Raw genomic sequence first — 19485 nt, forward strand, 5'->3', positions numbered from 1 at the left:
ATTAATTTATATACATTATAAAACCGTGATGTCATCGTCCTGCTCAGTTCATTTCTCATATATTTGTGTCAATGCAGGCAGATCAATATTATTGTTGAATTTTACATTAAATGTTACATTTATTGTCCCCAACTAAGCAAGCCAAAAGCCAATGGCAACAAATGTGGAGAAAGGCGACAGTGGCAAGGAACCAAAACTCCATTAGGTGGCAGGATGGAGGAAAAAACCTTGGGAGAACCCAGGCTTAGTCGGGGGGCCAGTTGTCCTCTGGCCAACGAACGAAAAGTGTACGATTATGATTCAGGCAGCATTATAGGCCAGAAGTCAGATTGGATTGGAAAAATCTGAATATTATCATGTTCCATCTGGTTTAAGATCGGAGTCATCACGCCGGTATGGAGACGGGTTTGTTGAGGATCAGTGCCGATGGCTGTCGTGTCATTGAGGCTTTCACAGGAGAGAGTCTAGTTGACACAACCTCTGCTGACACTTCAGGGATGCGTTGTGGAAGTGTCTAGGCACAGGTCCACCATCTGATCTGGATACGGCCCAGATCCAGCTGATTAGCCTACAGTAAATCTCGGAATAAGCAGAAAGACTAACATTAGCGTAGATGCCATTCTTCTTGTGATGTAGCCTAACGAGTAGGGGAGACCGGGGACATTGCAACATGTCATTTTTCTCCAATCAGAAACAAGCTAGAGTGATGACACTCATACTGCACATACACAGTTAGACCCCCCCCCCCCCCCCCCCCCCCCAAAAAAAAGACAAAAAGCTAAAGTTAATTAATGAAATTTGAGGTATTTTTAACATGTTGCAACTGTCCCCTGGGTTGGGGTCAGTTGCAACATCTGGCTTCCATTCAAATAAATACTGTGAACGATATGATAATGTAATCATCTTTAAATGGTATGGGTAATTAGCAGACAGATGCAAGTTTAATATATACAAATTTGGTTGGTCTAGTCCAAATAGTCTCTGAGTAACTGAGAAACATGCAAAAAGTGTTGCAACCGTCCCCGGTCTCCCCCATCGGGTGTTATTGGAAGTGTTCCCGGTTCCGGCTGACCTAATTTATGTAGCCTAATAATCATTTAACTGATAGGAATGTATAATTTTCTATGTGTATGCCAGGTTAAAGAGATGTGTTTTTAGTCTAGATTTATACTGACAGAGTGCGTCTGCTTCCCGGACAATGTTAGGAATACTGTTCCAGAGTTTAGGTGGTAAATAGGAAAAGGATCTCCTGCCAGCAGTCGATTTTGATATTCTAGGTATTATCAACAGGCCAGAATTTTGAGATCGCAATAGACATGGAGTATAATGCTTTAAGAGCTTGCTCAAAAACTGGGGAGCTAAACCATTTAGTGCTTTGTAAGTAATCAGCAATATTAAAAATTAATACAACTAGTGCAAAATGCCCGTGCAAAATCAGTTTTTGTGTGTGTTTTTAGTAATTGTTGGTTTGGTGCCCATGAAAGAGCCTGTGAACGCATTGAATTCAGGGAGCAGGCTAGGTTACTACAAATGATGGCTGTGAATAAACTATAATATTCAGAAGTAAACAGTGTAGCTGACAGAGTGTTTATGTCAGAATGTTTATTTTTAAACCACAACCTTTGACCGATACAACCCTCTAATGTCAGATATAATATCTTTAGCATTTCTCATCCAAACAATGTCAAACTTGGCACTGCACTTACTTGTGACCGTAGCGAGACACCTGTCGAGTTTGAAATCTATCGGACTAACGGTTCGAGAGATATGCGAATAACACACACACAGACAGACACACACACAGACAGACGTTTCTGTAATTTATAGATAGATGTTTAATAGGGAGCCAATGCAGTGTTGACAGAACCGGGCTAATATGGTCATACTTCCTGGTTCTAGTAAGAACTCGAGCTGCTGAGTTTTGGACCAGCTGTAGTTTGTTTATTATGCGTGCAGGGCAACCACCCATAAGAGCATTACAATAATCTAGCATTGAGGTCATGAACTAACTGTTCCATATTTTTCATTGAAAGCATATGTCGTAATTTAGATATATTTTTAAGATGGAAGAATGCAGTTTTACAGATGTTAGAAACGTTGCTTTCAAATGAGAGATTGCCAACGACGAAGATTTGACAGAGCAGCCATCAATTTTTAGACCGTATTCTAGGTTCGTAAACGTGTAGACGTTTTTGGTCCAATCATTAGAAAAACAGTTTTTTCAGAATGAAGTAATAGGAAATTACTTGTCATCCAAATTTTTATATCAGCTATGCATTCCGTTAATTTCTTGAATTGGCCAGTTTCGTCGGGGCACGAAGAGATATAGAGCTGAGAATCATCGTAGCATGTACAGAGTGAACAGTAACGGTCCTAGTACTGAGCCTTGTGGTACTCCATACTGAACTTGTGATCGATAAGACATCTCTTCATTTACTGCTACAAACTGATAACGGTCAGATAAGTATGATTTAAACCATGCTAATGCAATTCCACTAATGCCAACATAATTTTCGAGTCTATTTAAAAGAATGTTGTGGTCAATGGTATTAAATGCAGCACTAAGGTCGAGTAACACTAATAAAGAGATACAACCATGATCGGATGATAAGAGCAAATCATTTGTAACTCTAATGAGAGCAGTCTCAGTACTATGGTACGGTCTAAATCCTGACTGGAAATCCTCGCAGATTCCATTTCTTTCTAAAAAGGAACATAGTTGTGAGGATCCTGCCTTTTCTAGTATCTTTGACAGTGCACCGTCAAATGCACTGATTTTTAAAGAATTGACTTTTTATTTGTATGTGTGTTCTGGTGTTTCTGATTTTGAGGATGAATTTTGTCCACTGACAAAAAAAAATCATTTGATTCTAATCATAATATAACATTATTGAAAAACATTTTTTTTTTTTGTACAAAAAATACCTAAACTTTGACAAAAAGTAACTTTTATTGTTATGAATACAAATGGAAAAACTTGTGAAAAGATGTCTTTCAGTTAGTCAAATAGCAAATAGTGGAGCTCTGCAGCCATCTACTGGTTAAAGTGATAATTTGTTACTTTTCAAACTGCATTTTCCAAAAGATGGGCAAAAATCGTACACTAAACCATGTCAAATTATCCATGTTATCCCCATGAATGAAAGTTAGAAATGTGAGTCAAAAATACCCCGAACAGCGTACAAGGGTTAAGACAAATGGATTTGTTGTTCAAGAGATTAAAAGATAGATGCAGCTTTTTTGGGTTCGCATCAAATGTTCTTCGACTTTTATTCATAATAAATTTGTTTATGAATAAAGATTGATCTGTTGAAAGCAGTTATTTTGAGATAGATGCCAAATGTTCTCCTCCTATTCATATTTGACATTGAGGGGATGCTTACAACATATTTGCCCACCGGCAACTATAGTTGCCGCACATTCAAATACGATTTTCAAGGGGGAAAAAAACAAAAACCTGGGGAAAATAAATGCAGAACATGTTCACATATGACACTATTAATACGACATTATGCATGAAACCATTCAGAAAAATTTGGGCACAAATGGGTTAAACTAACTAAATTAAATGAATGAAACATTGATTTGAAAAAAAAAAAAAGAAAATAAAGAAATAAATAATCTTTTGCATTACAGCACTGTATTGGTCAGTAGGAAAAAAAAAAACAATGTAACGAACCCCTGTTCTATTGTGTCGCGTATAGATGCGAGTGAGTTTGCCATAGCGCCGCATCACTTTGAGTCAGTCTCCATCCATACCAATGCAGAGCAGCAGCAGCCTCCTCCTCACTGCGGTACTGCACCGCATGCCTCACACCCATGCAATTAACTAGTTGTTTCCCTTCAACCACGTCGCGGATGGAATAACTGAATGCTGCACTGACTTTCGCCTTTAAAGAGAAAACTTACCACAAAGCAACGCGTTTTACTTGAGCTGCAGAGGTAAGTGACATCACGCATGTATTTGAATGAATCTCGATTTGGGACAGGACGTAGGCTATAGGTAACATGCGTGCGGCCCCACCTATGACAGCGCTGGAGGTTACACACGTTTAGGATTTGGAAACCAGAATAAAGCACTGGTGAGTCGCATTGAGTCTCCCGCTCGGTTTGGCGTTATTCAGAGCGCAGGTATTATTATGCTCGTTATAAAATTGCATGTTCTGTCATAGTGCGGGGCACTGCGGATGAGGAGAGTGATGAAGCTGCACGTTTTGCCCTATGTCTATTTTTGGCTGCTCCTAGCCTCCGAGACCAAGAAACCACTTAAAATATAATACATCACTTGAAAATGGGGAATACGATGCTAGCTGAAGGTTATATGATACATTCAACACACTTTTGCACTACAAAAATATGTAAAGATTGAATGTTTAAAATATCCATACACCTATATATAGGCTATATATATGGGGTTAGGATGGGGGAGGATGCCTCCTGAAGAACAATGTGGACTTAAGTTTATCATGTGTAGTATATTCTTATTAATATGTAGCCTATATATATATAATTGTAAGTGTCATTAATGTAAAATACTAAAATTATTGTAGCCTATTATTTTTTATTTTGATAATAATTGAATAACTGATGACAAAGGAGAATACCAATAAAATAGATTAATCTGAAAGGCAAAATTATTCTATGACTTCTATGCAGGCATATTGATTATATTTACATTTAATTGCCCATATTTTAACTGAAGATATTTCACAGTAGCAACACTATGAATGCAAATCAAATGATTTCACTTCACTACCTGTTGGTTTTAATGAAAGCAAAGGTGAAATGTATATCTAATTTATGGAAATGCTGAATAATAACCCCAATTAATTAATTATTAATTTTAAAAATGTCATCTTGCCCCATGGTGGCATCTTATACGTCAAATCCTCTCCTGTATGATGGGGTTAATGGAAGAACCACTATCCGTAGAGTTTTCGTGGAACTTGTGGGTTCAATCTTGTTCCTCAGAAACTTTTTGAAAGGGTGTCTAGATGTTCTCCACAGTTATGAGGGTTCAGAAGGTGTATATTGTTTGGGGTTTTGCACAAAATACTGTCTCCATGGCGGATTAGTTTCTTTTTTATGTTTTCTCTCACGGATCGTTTTGGATGTTTAGTATAAATTGAATCATCTTGTCTTGTGTTGCATCTCAAATGCTCAAATGTGACCCTGGACCACAAAACCAGTCACATGGGTAAATTTTTTGAAATTTAGATGTATACATCATCTGAAAGCTGAATAAATAAGCTTTCCATTGATGTATGGTTTGCTATGATAGGACTAATATTTGGCCGATATACAACTATTTGAAAATCTAGAATCCGAGGGTGCAAAAAAATCAGAACATTGAGAAAATCGCCTTTAAAGTTGTCCATTTATGTTCGAGATTGTGCTGCATTCACTCACAAAAATAAATGTTTTATATATTTACGGTTGGAAATTTACAAAATATCTTCATGGAACATGATCTTTACTTAATATTCTAATGATTTTTGGCATAAAAGAAAAATCAATAATTTTGACCCATACAATGTATTGTTGGCTATTGCCACTAATATACCCGTGCGACTTGTGACTGGTTTTGTGATTCAGGGTCACAAATGGTGTCTCTACGAACTGTCAAGAACTAGTCAACCATTTTAATGCAGTAGATTGAAGCTTATTTTGCCCCAGTCAAGTTCAAGTCAAAGTGTTTTCATAATGGAATAATGGAAAAGTACACTACAGTAAAAAGTATATAATTCTATAAACTAAAGCCTATTAAGCCTGTAACAAAGATTTTTGAGATTGTGGGTGATAGTTTTAGAATAGTCCATTGAAATTGGTATAATCTGATTATTATGTTCCTCTGGTGGATCTTGGGGCCTGCGAAAAGATATGATTTCAGGCATAAATGGCACCATGAGCATGACCTGTTTAAGGGTAAATGCTCAGTCATCCATATTTGTTTCCAGCTCACCCCTTTTCATTCTGTCCTGCACTGGCTTCATCTGTCTTCGTTCTCATCTCTGTCTGTTTCCCTCTTCACTTTAGGTTCCTCCTTCATCTAAATCAAAGTGTATTTCTTGATCTTAGCATAGCCACATCTCAAACTGCCTGACATCAGCATGGGCATGGAGAGTCAGGGTCCCACTCGCCCTGTAGGAAATCTGACGCCAAACCAGGTCAAGGCATTTCAGAATGTGGAGCCGAAGGCGCTGGGGGTGAGTTTTACATTCAACACCGCAAACAAATCTGATATTGAATGCAGGAAAAAGTGCACAGCAGTATCTTTATACAGTTATTTCACATGAGCCTCTTTGTTGCACATTTTTTACAATATGAAAAACCGAATTAAATCTAATTGCCTTTTTGGAAACATACCAAGTTTATCCTGTTGTGTGGTTTCAGTCCATTCAGATCATTATTGGTGTCTTGTGCTTGTGTCTGAGCGTCACCATTCTTCAGCTCTATGAAGAGGTCCACTTCTCTCCTGATGTCATCGTTGTGGTAGTGATTGTTGCTCAGGTAAGATGAATGTACTAATGTTTATTTAATTTAATTTTGTTTTAAAACAGGGTTTAATATTCAATCTATTATTGAATAAAATTGTTGCTATAGATATAGCAAACAATAATTTTTTTAATCTGTTGTTATCAGTTGCTTGTATCTGGATCCATTTTAATCCACACTGGAAGGTTTCCAACTCTGTTTTGGGTGAGTACTACAAATTCAAAGGATTGCAGAACCAATGAAAATACCTACATATTTACCCACCCACCCTGAACCGACCAGACAAATGTTTGTTCCCCTCTTAATTATTTTAATGCTCATACATAAATGATTATTAGTTTTGCACCAAAATAAATAATTTGGAATGTTTTGAGCAGATAGTGAATGTTAATGTTTAAATGATTGAAATTAGATTTGTAGAAAAATAGAAATTGTGCCTGTTTAGGACAGTGTTGCCAAGTCTGGGGTTTTCCTGTGGAATTGAGATACTTTTACACTGTTGCCGCTTGTTGAATTGCTTCCCCAGGAACTCAATTTTTACCCACAGGAATGAGATTTTTACTGTGGGACCCCCCACAGACATTCCAATTTAGGATTTGGGAAAAGCAATTGGGCATGTTTTGTTACGCAAACCTGGCAACCCTGGTTTAGGATTTTGTTGTTTTGGTGGGTTTTTATTTCTTTATTTTGGAGCAGATAGTAAAGGATCGGCAGCTAAAACTTCTGTAAGTTCATACATACGAACTTCTTCAAAGATTTCAAGCTAAGCTACAAAAAAGAAGAAGCTCGAATACCAGCAGGTTTTGATCTGTTTATTTATTTTTGGCCCATAATTCCCATACTTCCATTCATAGTTTGATCTATTCAAATGTGGGGAAAAAAACCCATCATAATAAAGAAAGTAGGTATGTCCAAACTTTTGACTGGCATTATATTTCAGTCTTTTCTCAGTACTGAGTTTCCCTTTTCAATGTTTTGACGAATCACGGTGAGTTATAGCTGTACAGTAACTTCTGTCCCATCGTGTGAAGGTGAAAGCCACACTGGTTGCTCACCTGGTCAGTGCAGCGTTTTCCACTGCTGTTCTTGGGCTGCTGTCCCGTCACCTGCCTTACCGTCAGGACACTTACCACTGTGAGCACTGCAGGAGACTGGAGATCTATGCTGTGGTGAGCTCCCAGATCTGCTACTCTGTCACTGCACTGTTGAGCAGCTTGCATTATTGGAAGATGGGTTTGTGTATTTTTGCTCATATACATAGACCTGCAGATATAGATCTCTGAATGCATACATTACATTAATGATGAATGCATGTGGGTGTGTTTTGGGTGCAGTGGGATGGATGAAACACTGTAAAGTGGGTATGATGTGATGAACTGGCCACATCAACTTTCTTGTTACAGTTTTTTCTGAAAGAAATTTCCTTGATGCCTTTTCAAAGGACTGTACCGAAGTGCAAAACATAGCATCTTCAAAACTTTCAATAAAAAGCATAATGATGTTCTGTCTGTCAAAAGGCCAAGTGGTTCAGATGGTTGAAGAATTTTTAAAAATGTGCAGTGCAGTGGAGTTAAAGAACTGTTTGTCTTTTTAAACATGAAATAAGAAAATAAAAATAAAATTGGAAGTTGAAGTTTTAGTATAATTTTTTGTTTGCTTAAACCTTCATTTAAAATGATACGTATGTGATTAAATCTTCTGTTAATTTCTTTAATCAGTGTGATTATTTTGTTTAACCATATGGTTAAATACAGGCTTGATGAAGTGAAGGATTATGTTGTTGAAATTAATATAAAGTTTCTGAATGAAATAGAAAGTGAAAAAAGACAGGTAATGTTGTTATTTGGGGTATAGTGACTTATAATTTGATGTGGGTTTACACAACATACTTTATTAAATTGCTTTGAATAGGAAAGCAATTTAAGCAGTTTGCTTGGAATTTTTTTTTTCTTTTTTTTTTTGGTAGAATATTAAGTGGTTTATCAATTGTTGAGAAATATAGAAAGATATGAATTGCTGACATAAGATGTAACAAAATATGTTAACATCGCTCCTATTCATTTGTTCTGCTTTGTAGTTTATATTTTGTCTTATATATTTATAACAGAATAGAGTAATGGATATTGATCCTTTGCACTTGGTACAGACTTTTTCTGATGCTGAAGAAATTAATAAAAACAGTGCCCTTTCAAGGTATTTGGACTATAACACTAAACTTTTATTTTTTACACACAAAAAAAATAAGGTATTAGCATATGGAATATTGTTTGTGTTTTTTAATTTTTTGTGTGGTTTTTTTTTGGGGGGGGGGGGGGGGTACAGTATTTGTTGGTTATACTGTACATTTGACTTTGAGGCTGCTCATGTTTATAGTCTATGTTTATAGTAAAGTCCAGCAATGTCCAGCCACCTTACAATGGCTGGACATTGTAAACATACTCTAATACCTGAAAAGAAGTGAATAGTTTTTCAAAACAAACATCTTTTTATAATAGCTGTCCAATTAAGTGGTTTATGGGATTTGTCCTAATCTCAGAAGTCCAAAACCTTTCTGAGGGCACTGTAGTTTGTCAAGGAAGCCAAAAAACTGTAACAGTTTTTCTAAATTGACCAATTGGGTGTGCTTGCAGCAACATTTGTATATGAATAATAGCTTTATAGCTATATTTTTAAAGTGAGCCAGGTCAAAATTCAACATGATTATGTTTTTTGTGTCTGCTTTTCCAAAGCAACAATATTGTTACAGGAAGTGCACTTATACTGTCGAGAGACATTGTAAAGTAAGTAATTCTTACCTTTATGTTTTTTTTGTGTACATGAATGTGCTTAAATATTTTCTGATAATGCGAGAGAGAAAAAAAACAGGTACATTTAAAAAAAAAAGAAAAAAAGTTGTTTTTAAGGTGACAAACATTTTGCTGAAATTCAAGCACAAAACATATATTGTTAATTCAGGTACATTTAGCCACCAATGTGACAGCCACTCTAACATTAGCCCAACATGCCTGAATTAATACCCTTTAAGGATCTGCTTGTTTTTCATTGTCATTATCAAAAAATGATCAGTAGCTTTGTGTACACTTGTGTTAGGAGAGTGAATGCATGCGGAAGCAGGGTGTGGGTCATTTTGAAGATAGTCTTGTCAGTTTTGCACTTTGGGCCAGTTGTCTGAAAATGCTTCAGAATGAAAGATACCTTCAATTATTTGCAGATGTGCTATGAAAACTCAAATGGTCACCCTTGCCAATCTTCTGTCCATTTTTTTTTTTTTTTACAACAATACCTGCCCTACTAGTGTGCTTGTCTGCATGTTTTTAAGAGTTGATCTCTTTGGCAACTTCCAAACATGTGGAAAAGCACATCAGTTTTGATAGCTGTTGTAACTATTTTGCCTTTTTAGGTAAATTGACAGATGTTATAACCACTGTCTTGTTTTTCTGTCTCTTTTGGCTGCTGTCAGCTCTTGATTGATGGCTTCTTGGCTACCTTGGTTCTGTTTCTTGTGGTGGAGTTGGTGATCTGCATTGTAACCATTTTGTATGGACTCAGTGCTCTTGCTAAAGCTGGTGTGAAGGTCAGTTAAACATATGCACAATAGGATTAGATGTGGTGACGTTGGAGATTTTGTCGTGTTTAAAGGGTTATTTCAGCCCAAAATTAAAATTCTGTCATCATTTACTCACCCTCATGTTGATCAAACCCATTCTTTGGAACACAAATGAAGGTATTTTAATGAAATCTGAGAGATTTCTGTCTTTCCAAAACTTTGATTCTTCAGAACGTTCATTAAGAGAAAGTAAAAAGAAATCCATTTGAAATGAGCAATTTAATTCAAGTCTTCTGAAGAGACATGATCACTTTATATGATGAACAGATTTAATTTAGGCTTTTATTTATAAACATTGATCAGCTAATACGTAGATAACTCAAATTTGGTAAACGGAAGTTTACCAACGCTTAAGTTAAGTGAGTTTTTGGTGAATAGTCTTTCAGTGGGAGGGACAGAAATCTCTCAGATTTCATTAAAAATATCCATTTGTGTTTAGAAGATGAACAAAAATCTTATTGGTTTGGAACAACATGAAAGTGAGTATTTTTTGTGTGAACTACCCATTTAATGCAAGTATGGTAAATTTGGTAGACTTCTGTTATAAATGTGATTTGCAATGTGCTCTTAAAAATTATCTGAGCAAATCCTTTCCGTGATAAACTAATATAATACATTGATGAACTCTGTTTTCCACAGTTTCCTGGTTTTAGACAGCGTGCAGCTCCATCTCAGCCAGAGGCGGTCACCCCTAGCCAACCTCAGGTACACCAAGTTCACCTATATTGAGATTTCATTTAGAATTATACCTTCATTGGTTCGAAATGGACCTAATGTGAAACTAAAGCTTGCTAGAGCTTTAAAGGCATGTCCACATCAACGAAGATAACTATAAAGACAACTATAAAGTTTTAGTAATTGTTCTTTGACAATAGGAAAGTCCAAACAACTATAACAATAACGACACAGAGGAATGATATCTTTGGAAACACTGACAGCCAATCAGAATCCACTTGACTTTAAAGAGCTCAAGCATTTAAAGCGGCAGACGACGTAACTGCAGAGTGTGTTTATAATAAACAGAGAGTTATCGTCCATTGGTGTGGATGCTAAGTATAGTTATCGTTATTTCTATCATGACAACTCTTGGAAGAGTCATGGTAATTGATATGACAATGATAATGTACTTGGTCTTGTTGCTGCTATTGCTGCTGCACAAATAGCATATGAAATTACTTGTAGCAGATCTATACAGGTGGAGCTGGGGCAGGTGAAGTGCATTGCAAACTGCTACAGTAAACATTGGCCAACTGTTTAAATGTTGAGCAGCAAGCTCATTGGCTACAGATGCAACAGAAACCAATCAGCTTGTGCCGTGTAGTTAACGATGCAATTGTCGGCAGGTTTCGTTAAGGACCCATCAGTATGCGCCATCTAGAGTTTCATGATAGAACTTCGTATAATCATTTTTATAGTAATCGTTCTTGGTGTGAAGGGGCCTTACTCCTTTTTTAGTTCTAGAACCTGTCAACCAATCAAACTTCTGTTTCTTCCCAATTCCATTCAAACCTTATAGGTGGAGGTGTTTGTCTCAGAGGTGGAGCCAATGCCAGAGCGTGTGCCTGAACCTCAATCTGAGCCAATAGAAGAAATCCCCAGCCCTCCCACTGAACCTCAAGTGGCCCCCATGGACTCTTTAACAGACGTTTGACACTTCATGCTCATGTGATCTGTATGTATAGTGTAGGGGCTTTGGTGATCAGTGAGGTTTTAGCAGCAAGGGTTTTTATATTTTAGTGGTATATGAAATCGACATGATAGGGCTTTCCAATATGTCATTATGCTTAAAGGGATGGTTCAGACAAAAATGAAAAATCTTCATCATTCCAAACCTTTAACACTTTCTTCCAATGAAAGTGGATTAGCATATTAAGTCATATAATAGCCTAGTTTTGAGAGAGTACTTTGTGAATCATTATTCATTAAAAATCTTGCTTTACTTCTGTGGTCACCGTTCATGTTAATTGTTTGTAAAAGTGTAACATTCTATTATTTTGTCCTTTTGCATTCTACAGAAGAAAGAAGTTCTGGGTTTCAAAACACATGACGGTGAATGCTCATTTTGGGGTGAATTATCGCTTTAACATTGCATTACCTGCTCTAAAAACTCTACTGATATTCACGACAAATTCGTACGTGTTTTATGAGGTGGCTAATTCGTACGATTTGTCTAAACCCCAGTGACGGGTAGGTTTAGGGGCGGGGTAAGGGGTAGGTCATTCGTGCGAATTCATATGAATTGGGCAACTCGTAAAATACATACGATTTAGCAAAATTCATATAAGTGATGTCTTAGTGACGAATTAGCCACCTCATAACATACGTACGAATTGCCGTGAAACTGGGTTGGATATTCCTCAAATAATCAGGGTCAACCCCTAACCCTGAATATTAAAGATGCTGTATGTCCTTTTTTATTTTTGTTTTATTACTATACTAAAGGATAAAAATACCACAATATGTTTGCAGAGATTTAGGAAACATGCTATGTTTATCCCGCTCATTGCCAATTTACCCAATAGTATATCGATACCCCAAGTTGCCAGTTGGAGGAAAACAAAGCGTATTGCAGCCATGGAAGTCAGCAAACAAACTGGGTCAGAGATTACAGATTCTATCCGAACTAAAAATCTGGCATCCATCTAAAAAGCTCTATGACCAGAGGCATATTAAAACATGAGTTCATCAACTTAGACTTGTCGCTTACCACTGTCAATTGCGCTCGTTCCTGTTGCGTGTCCTCAAACTGGCAAGTCTGAGGAGGATGGGGTAGGGGAAACAACTCTCTCCAATATTTTGAATTTGGACTGCAGTACCCATTTCAACCGCTAGCTGTCAATATTACATACTGTGCCTATAAACATCTATAGTTAATTTAGCCTGAACCACTAATTTCACCGCTTGTTACCTAAAAAAATAAAAAATAAAAATAAAGATACAAGTTTAAAAATCTCCCATTGATACGGTGATCGACTATTCATAATTTAAAAGTTAACTGACAGCAAAGTTATCATCATAATGTTTGCATACTGCTTTGTGATTGATCTTCTCTCTTGCATCTGTTTGCATATTGAATTGTGATTGGTGCATGCTTGGGTTCTTCCTTGCATACATTTAAACATTCAGAGCATTTACACTGTGCAGTGTTTATTATTTCAATTGCAAATCAGCTCTAATGTAGCATTTCATTTACACTGAACCAAATATATGTTTAAATTTTAGACTTGTGTGAATTAAATTTTACAGAGACTGAGTAAAGAAAAAAACACTATTCAGGGTTTCCACGGACATGGAAAAGCTGGAAATATCAGGGAATTTGAACATTGTGATTTCCAATCCTGGAAAAGTCAGTGCTATTAGTGAATGTATCTTTCAAGTTATCTCCATAAATGACTTATGGAAATTCCCCAGAAAAGAAAGTACAAGATAATGAACAATAGCATTATGCAGAAAGATCACAGTATGATTAATGTAAATGTAACAACAACAAAAATATGGAGGGAAAAATGTATCTAAACAATGCAAGCATGCACAGTTGGATCGTCTTAATGCAAAACATTATTATAAGGTTTTGTTAACAGGATGCAAATTTTAGATATACTGTAAATCAGCTTTAAAACATCTTCAGCGGTCAAAAAATATATTGCAGGTAATATTGTGTTAATTAAGAAATGGCATCTTACCACTGATTGCAATATTAAATACATGGACCTAACTTATCAACAAACAAAAAATGCTCTGTATGATGTTAATATACATGATGTAAAATATTCCCACAATTCGTTTGGCCTCTTCAGTGTTAGTAGTAAATTGATGGCATTTACTATCTATCTTGAACTCGAATGCTCACAAGAAAATTAAAAAATAGTAACAATATCATTACATTCTGTTAAAAGAAAATAATATTTTGTGTGCTCTCCAAATGTAATATCAAAGAGTGGGATGAGTTCTCTGTAGATATGATGTATACTTTCTAATGTAAAGTCATTGGTGCTAGTAGTAAATCTTGAAAATCCATTTCAGTGCAGGATGAGGTTGTGCGTCATGTTTTCATCTTGATCAAATGGAGAGAGTTAGAATAGGGGTTTTATGTGTGTAACCTTTGGATTTTCTCAGCTAACAAAATGTGTTCTAGAAATGTTTTGCTAACGTTCCCAACCGCTGAACCAACATTCTATTAATGTTACTGGAAGAACATTCGTTCATAACTTTGAGAGAACGTTAGCCAAAGTTCTGAGAACAGGCCATGTTAGCTGGGTTGTTCGTTTGCCATTATTGTTTCACAAGGCTTAATAGTAAAGCTAATAGTTATTGTTGTATGCTACTCACTATCCAGACTCACAGAATGTCAGTTTTATTTTAGTATTTCAATTCATCATATTAAATTAGATGTTATACAGTCATAATCCAAGGAACTACGGTTTATTACAGATCTAACAAACCAAAGTATTTTGTTTATCCACTACATTAATACTTTAATTTACTTTCATACCTCTTTTACACAACATCTGTATATTTTCTGCTCTGTTCACTCTGTCACATATTGTTTAATTGTGATCTTAAGCATGCTGCTATTACTTCAGTTTCCACCAGATGGGAATCAAAGAAATTGGTCATTGTAATAACACATTCTCATAGTGTTTGAAGTGAATTGACGTGTATTTTAGGTGCTGAATGGTCTTATTAAACCACTTTTTTTGCACCAACAAGGTGATTTTATTGTTTCTTGTTTCTTGTTTTTATCTTTTAGGCTATAAAAAGAACCTTATAGTAGTAAGTTGATGTTTTTCATGGTGGTTTTGATCAAGGGTAAACTATTATATTATATTATATTATATTATATTATATTATATTATATTATATTATATTATATTATATTATATTATATTATATTATATTATATTATATTATATTATATATGCTGTCAAATCATTCAATCAAGATTAATTGCATTCGTCACAACTCCTGCTTGAAGCTAGAAAGACATATTAAATGATTTAATAAAGAAATATAATAATATGTATTTCTTTATTAAATCATTTGTCTTTCTTGCTTATATCATATATCAGATACTTTCAGATCTTTGCACTTTGTATTATCAGTTATTTAATATTATGTATTAAATATGCTTTCATAACATGACAGACTTCAGGTTATGTATAGAAACGTGAAAGAGTTATACACTCACGATACACTTAAGCTAAATTAAAGGTTCCTCATTTGTGTTGATAGGAACATTGATTGATTATGCTTATACCGTGAGTAGAGTAGATCCTTGTATTAAATACATACGTAAACAACCTTTCAAAAGCGACGGTGATTCATCTGCCCTTGTGAAAAAAGAAAGGTACACTTTAGCGTAATTCAATACGGAAGTATTTACTTTAAAAGAATACACAAGTGTGAACTGAATGTAATGTTTTCAGGAAATTAACTGCATGTAAATTGCAATTAAATAAAAACGTATTATAGTTTAAATTTAGATTAAATGCAATTAGTGCTTTTTTGACACATAAGTACATCTTTAAGTACATAATGTCCTGTACTCTCCTTGCCTTTTAATTTATTAATAATAAATTACAGCTTTTTTAAAATACAGTATACTTTAAAAATTTGAAGGACACTACAAGTGCACACGATACGCATTCATAAGAAATGCTTTCTTTATAAATAGACTTTATAAATATAGCTGTTTAAAGGTCATCCTTTTTGATTAATAATCCACAAATAATGACATTACACTTTTTGATTACCTTGTGACGCAAAACTGTTACTAAAGATAGAATTAGGTGCAGCACCTCTGACATTCAGTCAACTATTGACATTCTATTGAGAGTCAGAGTTTTTTTGTCAGAGATGTCATTGCAGTAGTTTTTTCTGATTTGGGATGATTACTCAGCACATGAATTTGAGTGCAGGCACAGCTTTTATAGTATTATCTTAAACTTGCGAAGGAACATGTCATTGCAGAGGAAAACGTGGAATACTTGGAAGTGGTGTGAAGGATAATAAACTTTATTTTCTATAACGCCTTTAAAAGTTGCATCTCAAAGTGCTTTACAAGCATAAGTTAGAATAAAAAAGAAATACATTAATATAAAATAAAAGCATTCTGATACACAATACAAAATAATAATAAAAACATGCTAAACAATCTCTAACCGTTTCTCCTCCTAATCTCTTCCATATCCAGGTTATGGATAAAATGGATATGGCTCAGGTGATTAAAGGCCCTACGAGAATTACAAACTCTACGAGCACTCAAATTGATTTAGCTTTTACAAATAGGCCAGAAAGGATTTTGAAATCATACAATATGCTTACAGGATTGTCTGATCACAATCTCATAATGGTCACCAGAAAATTAAATAAAAAGCGTTTTAAACCTTTGCCAGCCACAGAATCCTTTAGGATACCAAAGCAGGAACAACAAACCTTTAAAGATTCAATCCATGATGTAAATTGGGATGAATTACTCTCTGGCATAAACTTGGACGAGGATTGCTCTCAATTATCTAACAAAATACAGCAAATTATTACACAATTTACACGGAAAATTAGATTAAGAGCTAAAAAAAAATGGTCTTCCTTGGTTAAATGAATCTGTTCTGAAATTGATGAAAGAACGAGATCATTCCTTGAAGTTGGCTGTAAAATCAGGATTTAACAGGCATCAATTTATCTCTTTAAGAAATAGAGTAGTGAAAGAAATAAGATCTAAAGCTGACTTTTTCATTACTGCTTTGAACAGTGCACGTGGAAATTCTAAAATAACCTGGCATTATATAAAAAAAACTGACAGGTGATTCCAACAAAAATAAGACGAAACAAATGCAAATTGAATTCAATGGAGACATTTTAACAGAACCCAAGGTAATAGCTGATGCCTTTAACAACTACTTTATTGAATCTGTAGCAGAAATCTCTAAGAACTTTACAGTTAAACAAAAAAAAAGAATACTCAGTGTCTGCAACACAGTCTTTCTTCATAACAAACATCACTGAGACCAAAGTCATTAACATAATTAAAAGCCTAAAAAGGCCAGGGATGTATTTAGAATGGACACGAACATGCTTAAAGATTCAGGATCCGCTCTGGCTACTCCCATTGCTTCTATTATTAATCTTTCAATTTCCAGTGGTCACTTTCCAAAGGCCTGGAAATCGGCTATTGTTACGCCAGTTTATAAATCTGGTGTTTCTAACTCTTTGAATAACTACCGACCAATAAGCATTCTTCCGGCCATTTCCAAAATTGCAGAAAAATGGGTGGCTGAGCAGACTGTCCAGTACTTAAACAGTAGCTCTCCCTCTTTCCACGCCATGCAGTTTGGTTTTAGATCCAAACACTCCACTGAAACGGCTACGTGCCTTTTTATCGAGAAAATAAAATCTTCTCTTGACAAGGGTGGAGTAGTAGGGGCGGTATTCTTGGATCTCAGGAAAGCTTTCGATACAGTAAACCACTCTTGTTCTACTTACTAAGCTCTTACAATTTAATTTTTCTCGTGCCACTGTTAGCTGGTTTGAATCATACTGTACCTGCATGATCGTACACAATCTGTATTAATTAACAACAGCAAGTCTGAGTCTCTTAGGCTAACCACCGGGGTTCCTCAGGGCTCAACATTAGGCCCCCTCTTATTTAGCTTTTATATCAATGACTTGCCTATACTGTTTGTTCTGAAGTTGAATGTTTGATGTATGCAGATGACACTGTTTTATTTGCTCATGGTCGCTCTAAAGACATTGTTGCAGATAAACTCACTAAAGCAATGACTCTTGTTACATCTAAATATTTCGAAAACTGTAGGTATGTTTTTCAGTAAAACCAATAGCTAATCCTGACATAATAGTTGCTGGAGAAAAACTACAAATTGTAAATCAATACAAATATCTTGGGTTAGTAATAGATTCACACCTCTCTTTTAAAGCCCATATTGAAAAATGAAATGTCAACCGAAGCTGCAATCATTTTTGTACATTCCATGATTTTTAGCCACTTCAATTACTGCCTAACAAGTTGGTCTCAGGCAAGTCAGAGCGCAAAAAGACCTTTGGAAACATTATACAAACAAACCATTAAAGTCATGGACAAAAAACCAAGGCACTATCATCACTGTGCAATTAAAAAAAAACACAGCCTTTTAAACTGGGACAGTCTTCATAAATTTGTAGATCTGAGTCTCGTATACAAAGTAACACATGATTTGGCCCCAGCTCCTCTGGTAGAGCTCATCAGCCAAAGAAACAGCTCTGAGCACGTCACTCGAGGCTCTGTGTTATGCGCTTTCAGTCGCTCGGCCTGGTCGGTGAGGGGCGCCGCTGAATGGAACTCAATACCTGAGGAGGTTAAACAGATCACCACTTACATGGCCTTTACAAAAAATTGGGCTCCTTAACATGTATGTCTGCCAACATTAAAAGCTGAGCCTGTTGCGCTTTATTGTATATTTGGATACCGTTGCCTTTTTGAACATGTGTTTTTTGTGTGTTTAAATATTGTAACAGGTATTGCGTGCCTTAAGTTATTTTATAGTTTCATTTATATTGTAGTTATTGATTTGCCATAGACTTGGAAATGGATTTTCATATTTGTATTTTAATGCTTTTTTTACATCTTGGCCAAGAGACTACAGATGAAAAATAGCCTTTTGGCTAATTCTGGCTTTTTTTAACCATGTTTCTTCATGTGTTTTATGAAATTGCACTGTCCCCTCTTAAATAAACCAGTAAAACAAAACAATCACTTTAAAATATCTATGCAGAATTCAAATGGGTCCGAAACGTTTTCTGGTATGTGCCGACTCATGCATATGATCCGCTCTGAGCATTTGATTGGACAGAAAATCTGATGAGAAGCTGAAGTGCAGAGTGATGTCATCAAAATCATTGCACGCTAGCTTATATAAAACATTAAGGCAAACATATCCATACTAAAATCTCAAAAACTTTGATTTCATGGGGACTTTAAGGTTAAAGACCCTTTAAGTAGCTGGTGGGGTGAGCCAAAGAGCATTAGACAGTCTTTTCACAGTTTAGACAAAGAAAATTTTGAGACATCCATTTTTTTACTCTCAGAAATACATTGAGAAAGAAAATCCACAGCCACATTATTATTATCAGGTTTTGAATGTTTGTAGATCTGGGTGTCATTTGCATAAAGATGAAAGTTAAGACCGAGTGATCTTAACAGTTGACCATCAGGAAAAATGTAAAAGCTAAAGATTAAAGGACCCAACATTGATCCCTGAGGAACACCAGACTGCACCAATCCACCCATAGTAACAAACTGCTTAGTGCTTGCTGTCTGAGGCGGATGTTGGAGTATTTGATTTTTCTTTTATCATCTATGTACTTTGGAATAATTATTACTAATTCTA

At 35.6% G+C, this 19485-nt stretch overlaps 1 protein-coding gene across 5 annotated transcripts; it reads left to right on the forward strand.

Moving 5' to 3' along the window:
* The first annotated feature begins 858 nt into the window (after positions 1-858).
* On the forward strand, positions 859-14816 carry LOC311093286 (uncharacterized protein). 5 transcript variants are annotated; one of them, XM_084130565.1, is made up of 9 exons: positions 859-3942; positions 6037-6206; positions 6394-6510; positions 6643-6699; positions 7527-7664; positions 9225-9275; positions 9956-10069; positions 10742-10807; positions 11619-14816. In XM_084130565.1, exons 2-9 carry the CDS (start codon positions 6111-6113, stop codon positions 11751-11753), a joined length of 774 nt encoding a protein of 257 aa, XP_083986691.1. In that variant the 5' UTR covers positions 859-3942; positions 6037-6110; the 3' UTR covers positions 11754-14816. The 5 variants fall into 5 exon arrangements, with proteins under 5 accessions (XP_083986691.1, XP_083986692.1, XP_083986695.1 ...); XM_084130566.1 differs by having other exon boundaries at positions 6079-6206; XM_084130567.1 differs by lacking the exon at positions 859-3942 and adding an exon at positions 3975-4082.
* The last annotated feature ends 4669 nt before the right edge of the window (positions 14817-19485 follow it).

Source organism: Abramis brama (assembly GCF_963993115.1).
Source record: "Abramis brama genome assembly, chromosome: 12".
In the NCBI taxonomy this organism is placed as follows: Eukaryota; Metazoa; Chordata; class Actinopteri; order Cypriniformes; family Leuciscidae; genus Abramis; species Abramis brama.

Excerpts from the sequence above, each read along its gene's own strand:
- LOC311093286 (XM_084130565.1), top strand. The coding sequence starts at position 6,111 with ATGGGCATGGAGAGTCAGGGTCCCACTCGCCCTGTAGGAAATCTGACG. Across the intron at positions 6,511-6,642 it reads TGGTAGTGATTGTTGCTCAG|TTGCTTGTATCTGGATCCAT; the intron begins GTAAGATGAATG and ends TGTTGTTATCAG. Across the intron at positions 7,665-9,224 it reads GACTGGAGATCTATGCTGTG|CAACAATATTGTTACAGGAA; the intron begins GTGAGCTCCCAG and ends GCTTTTCCAAAG.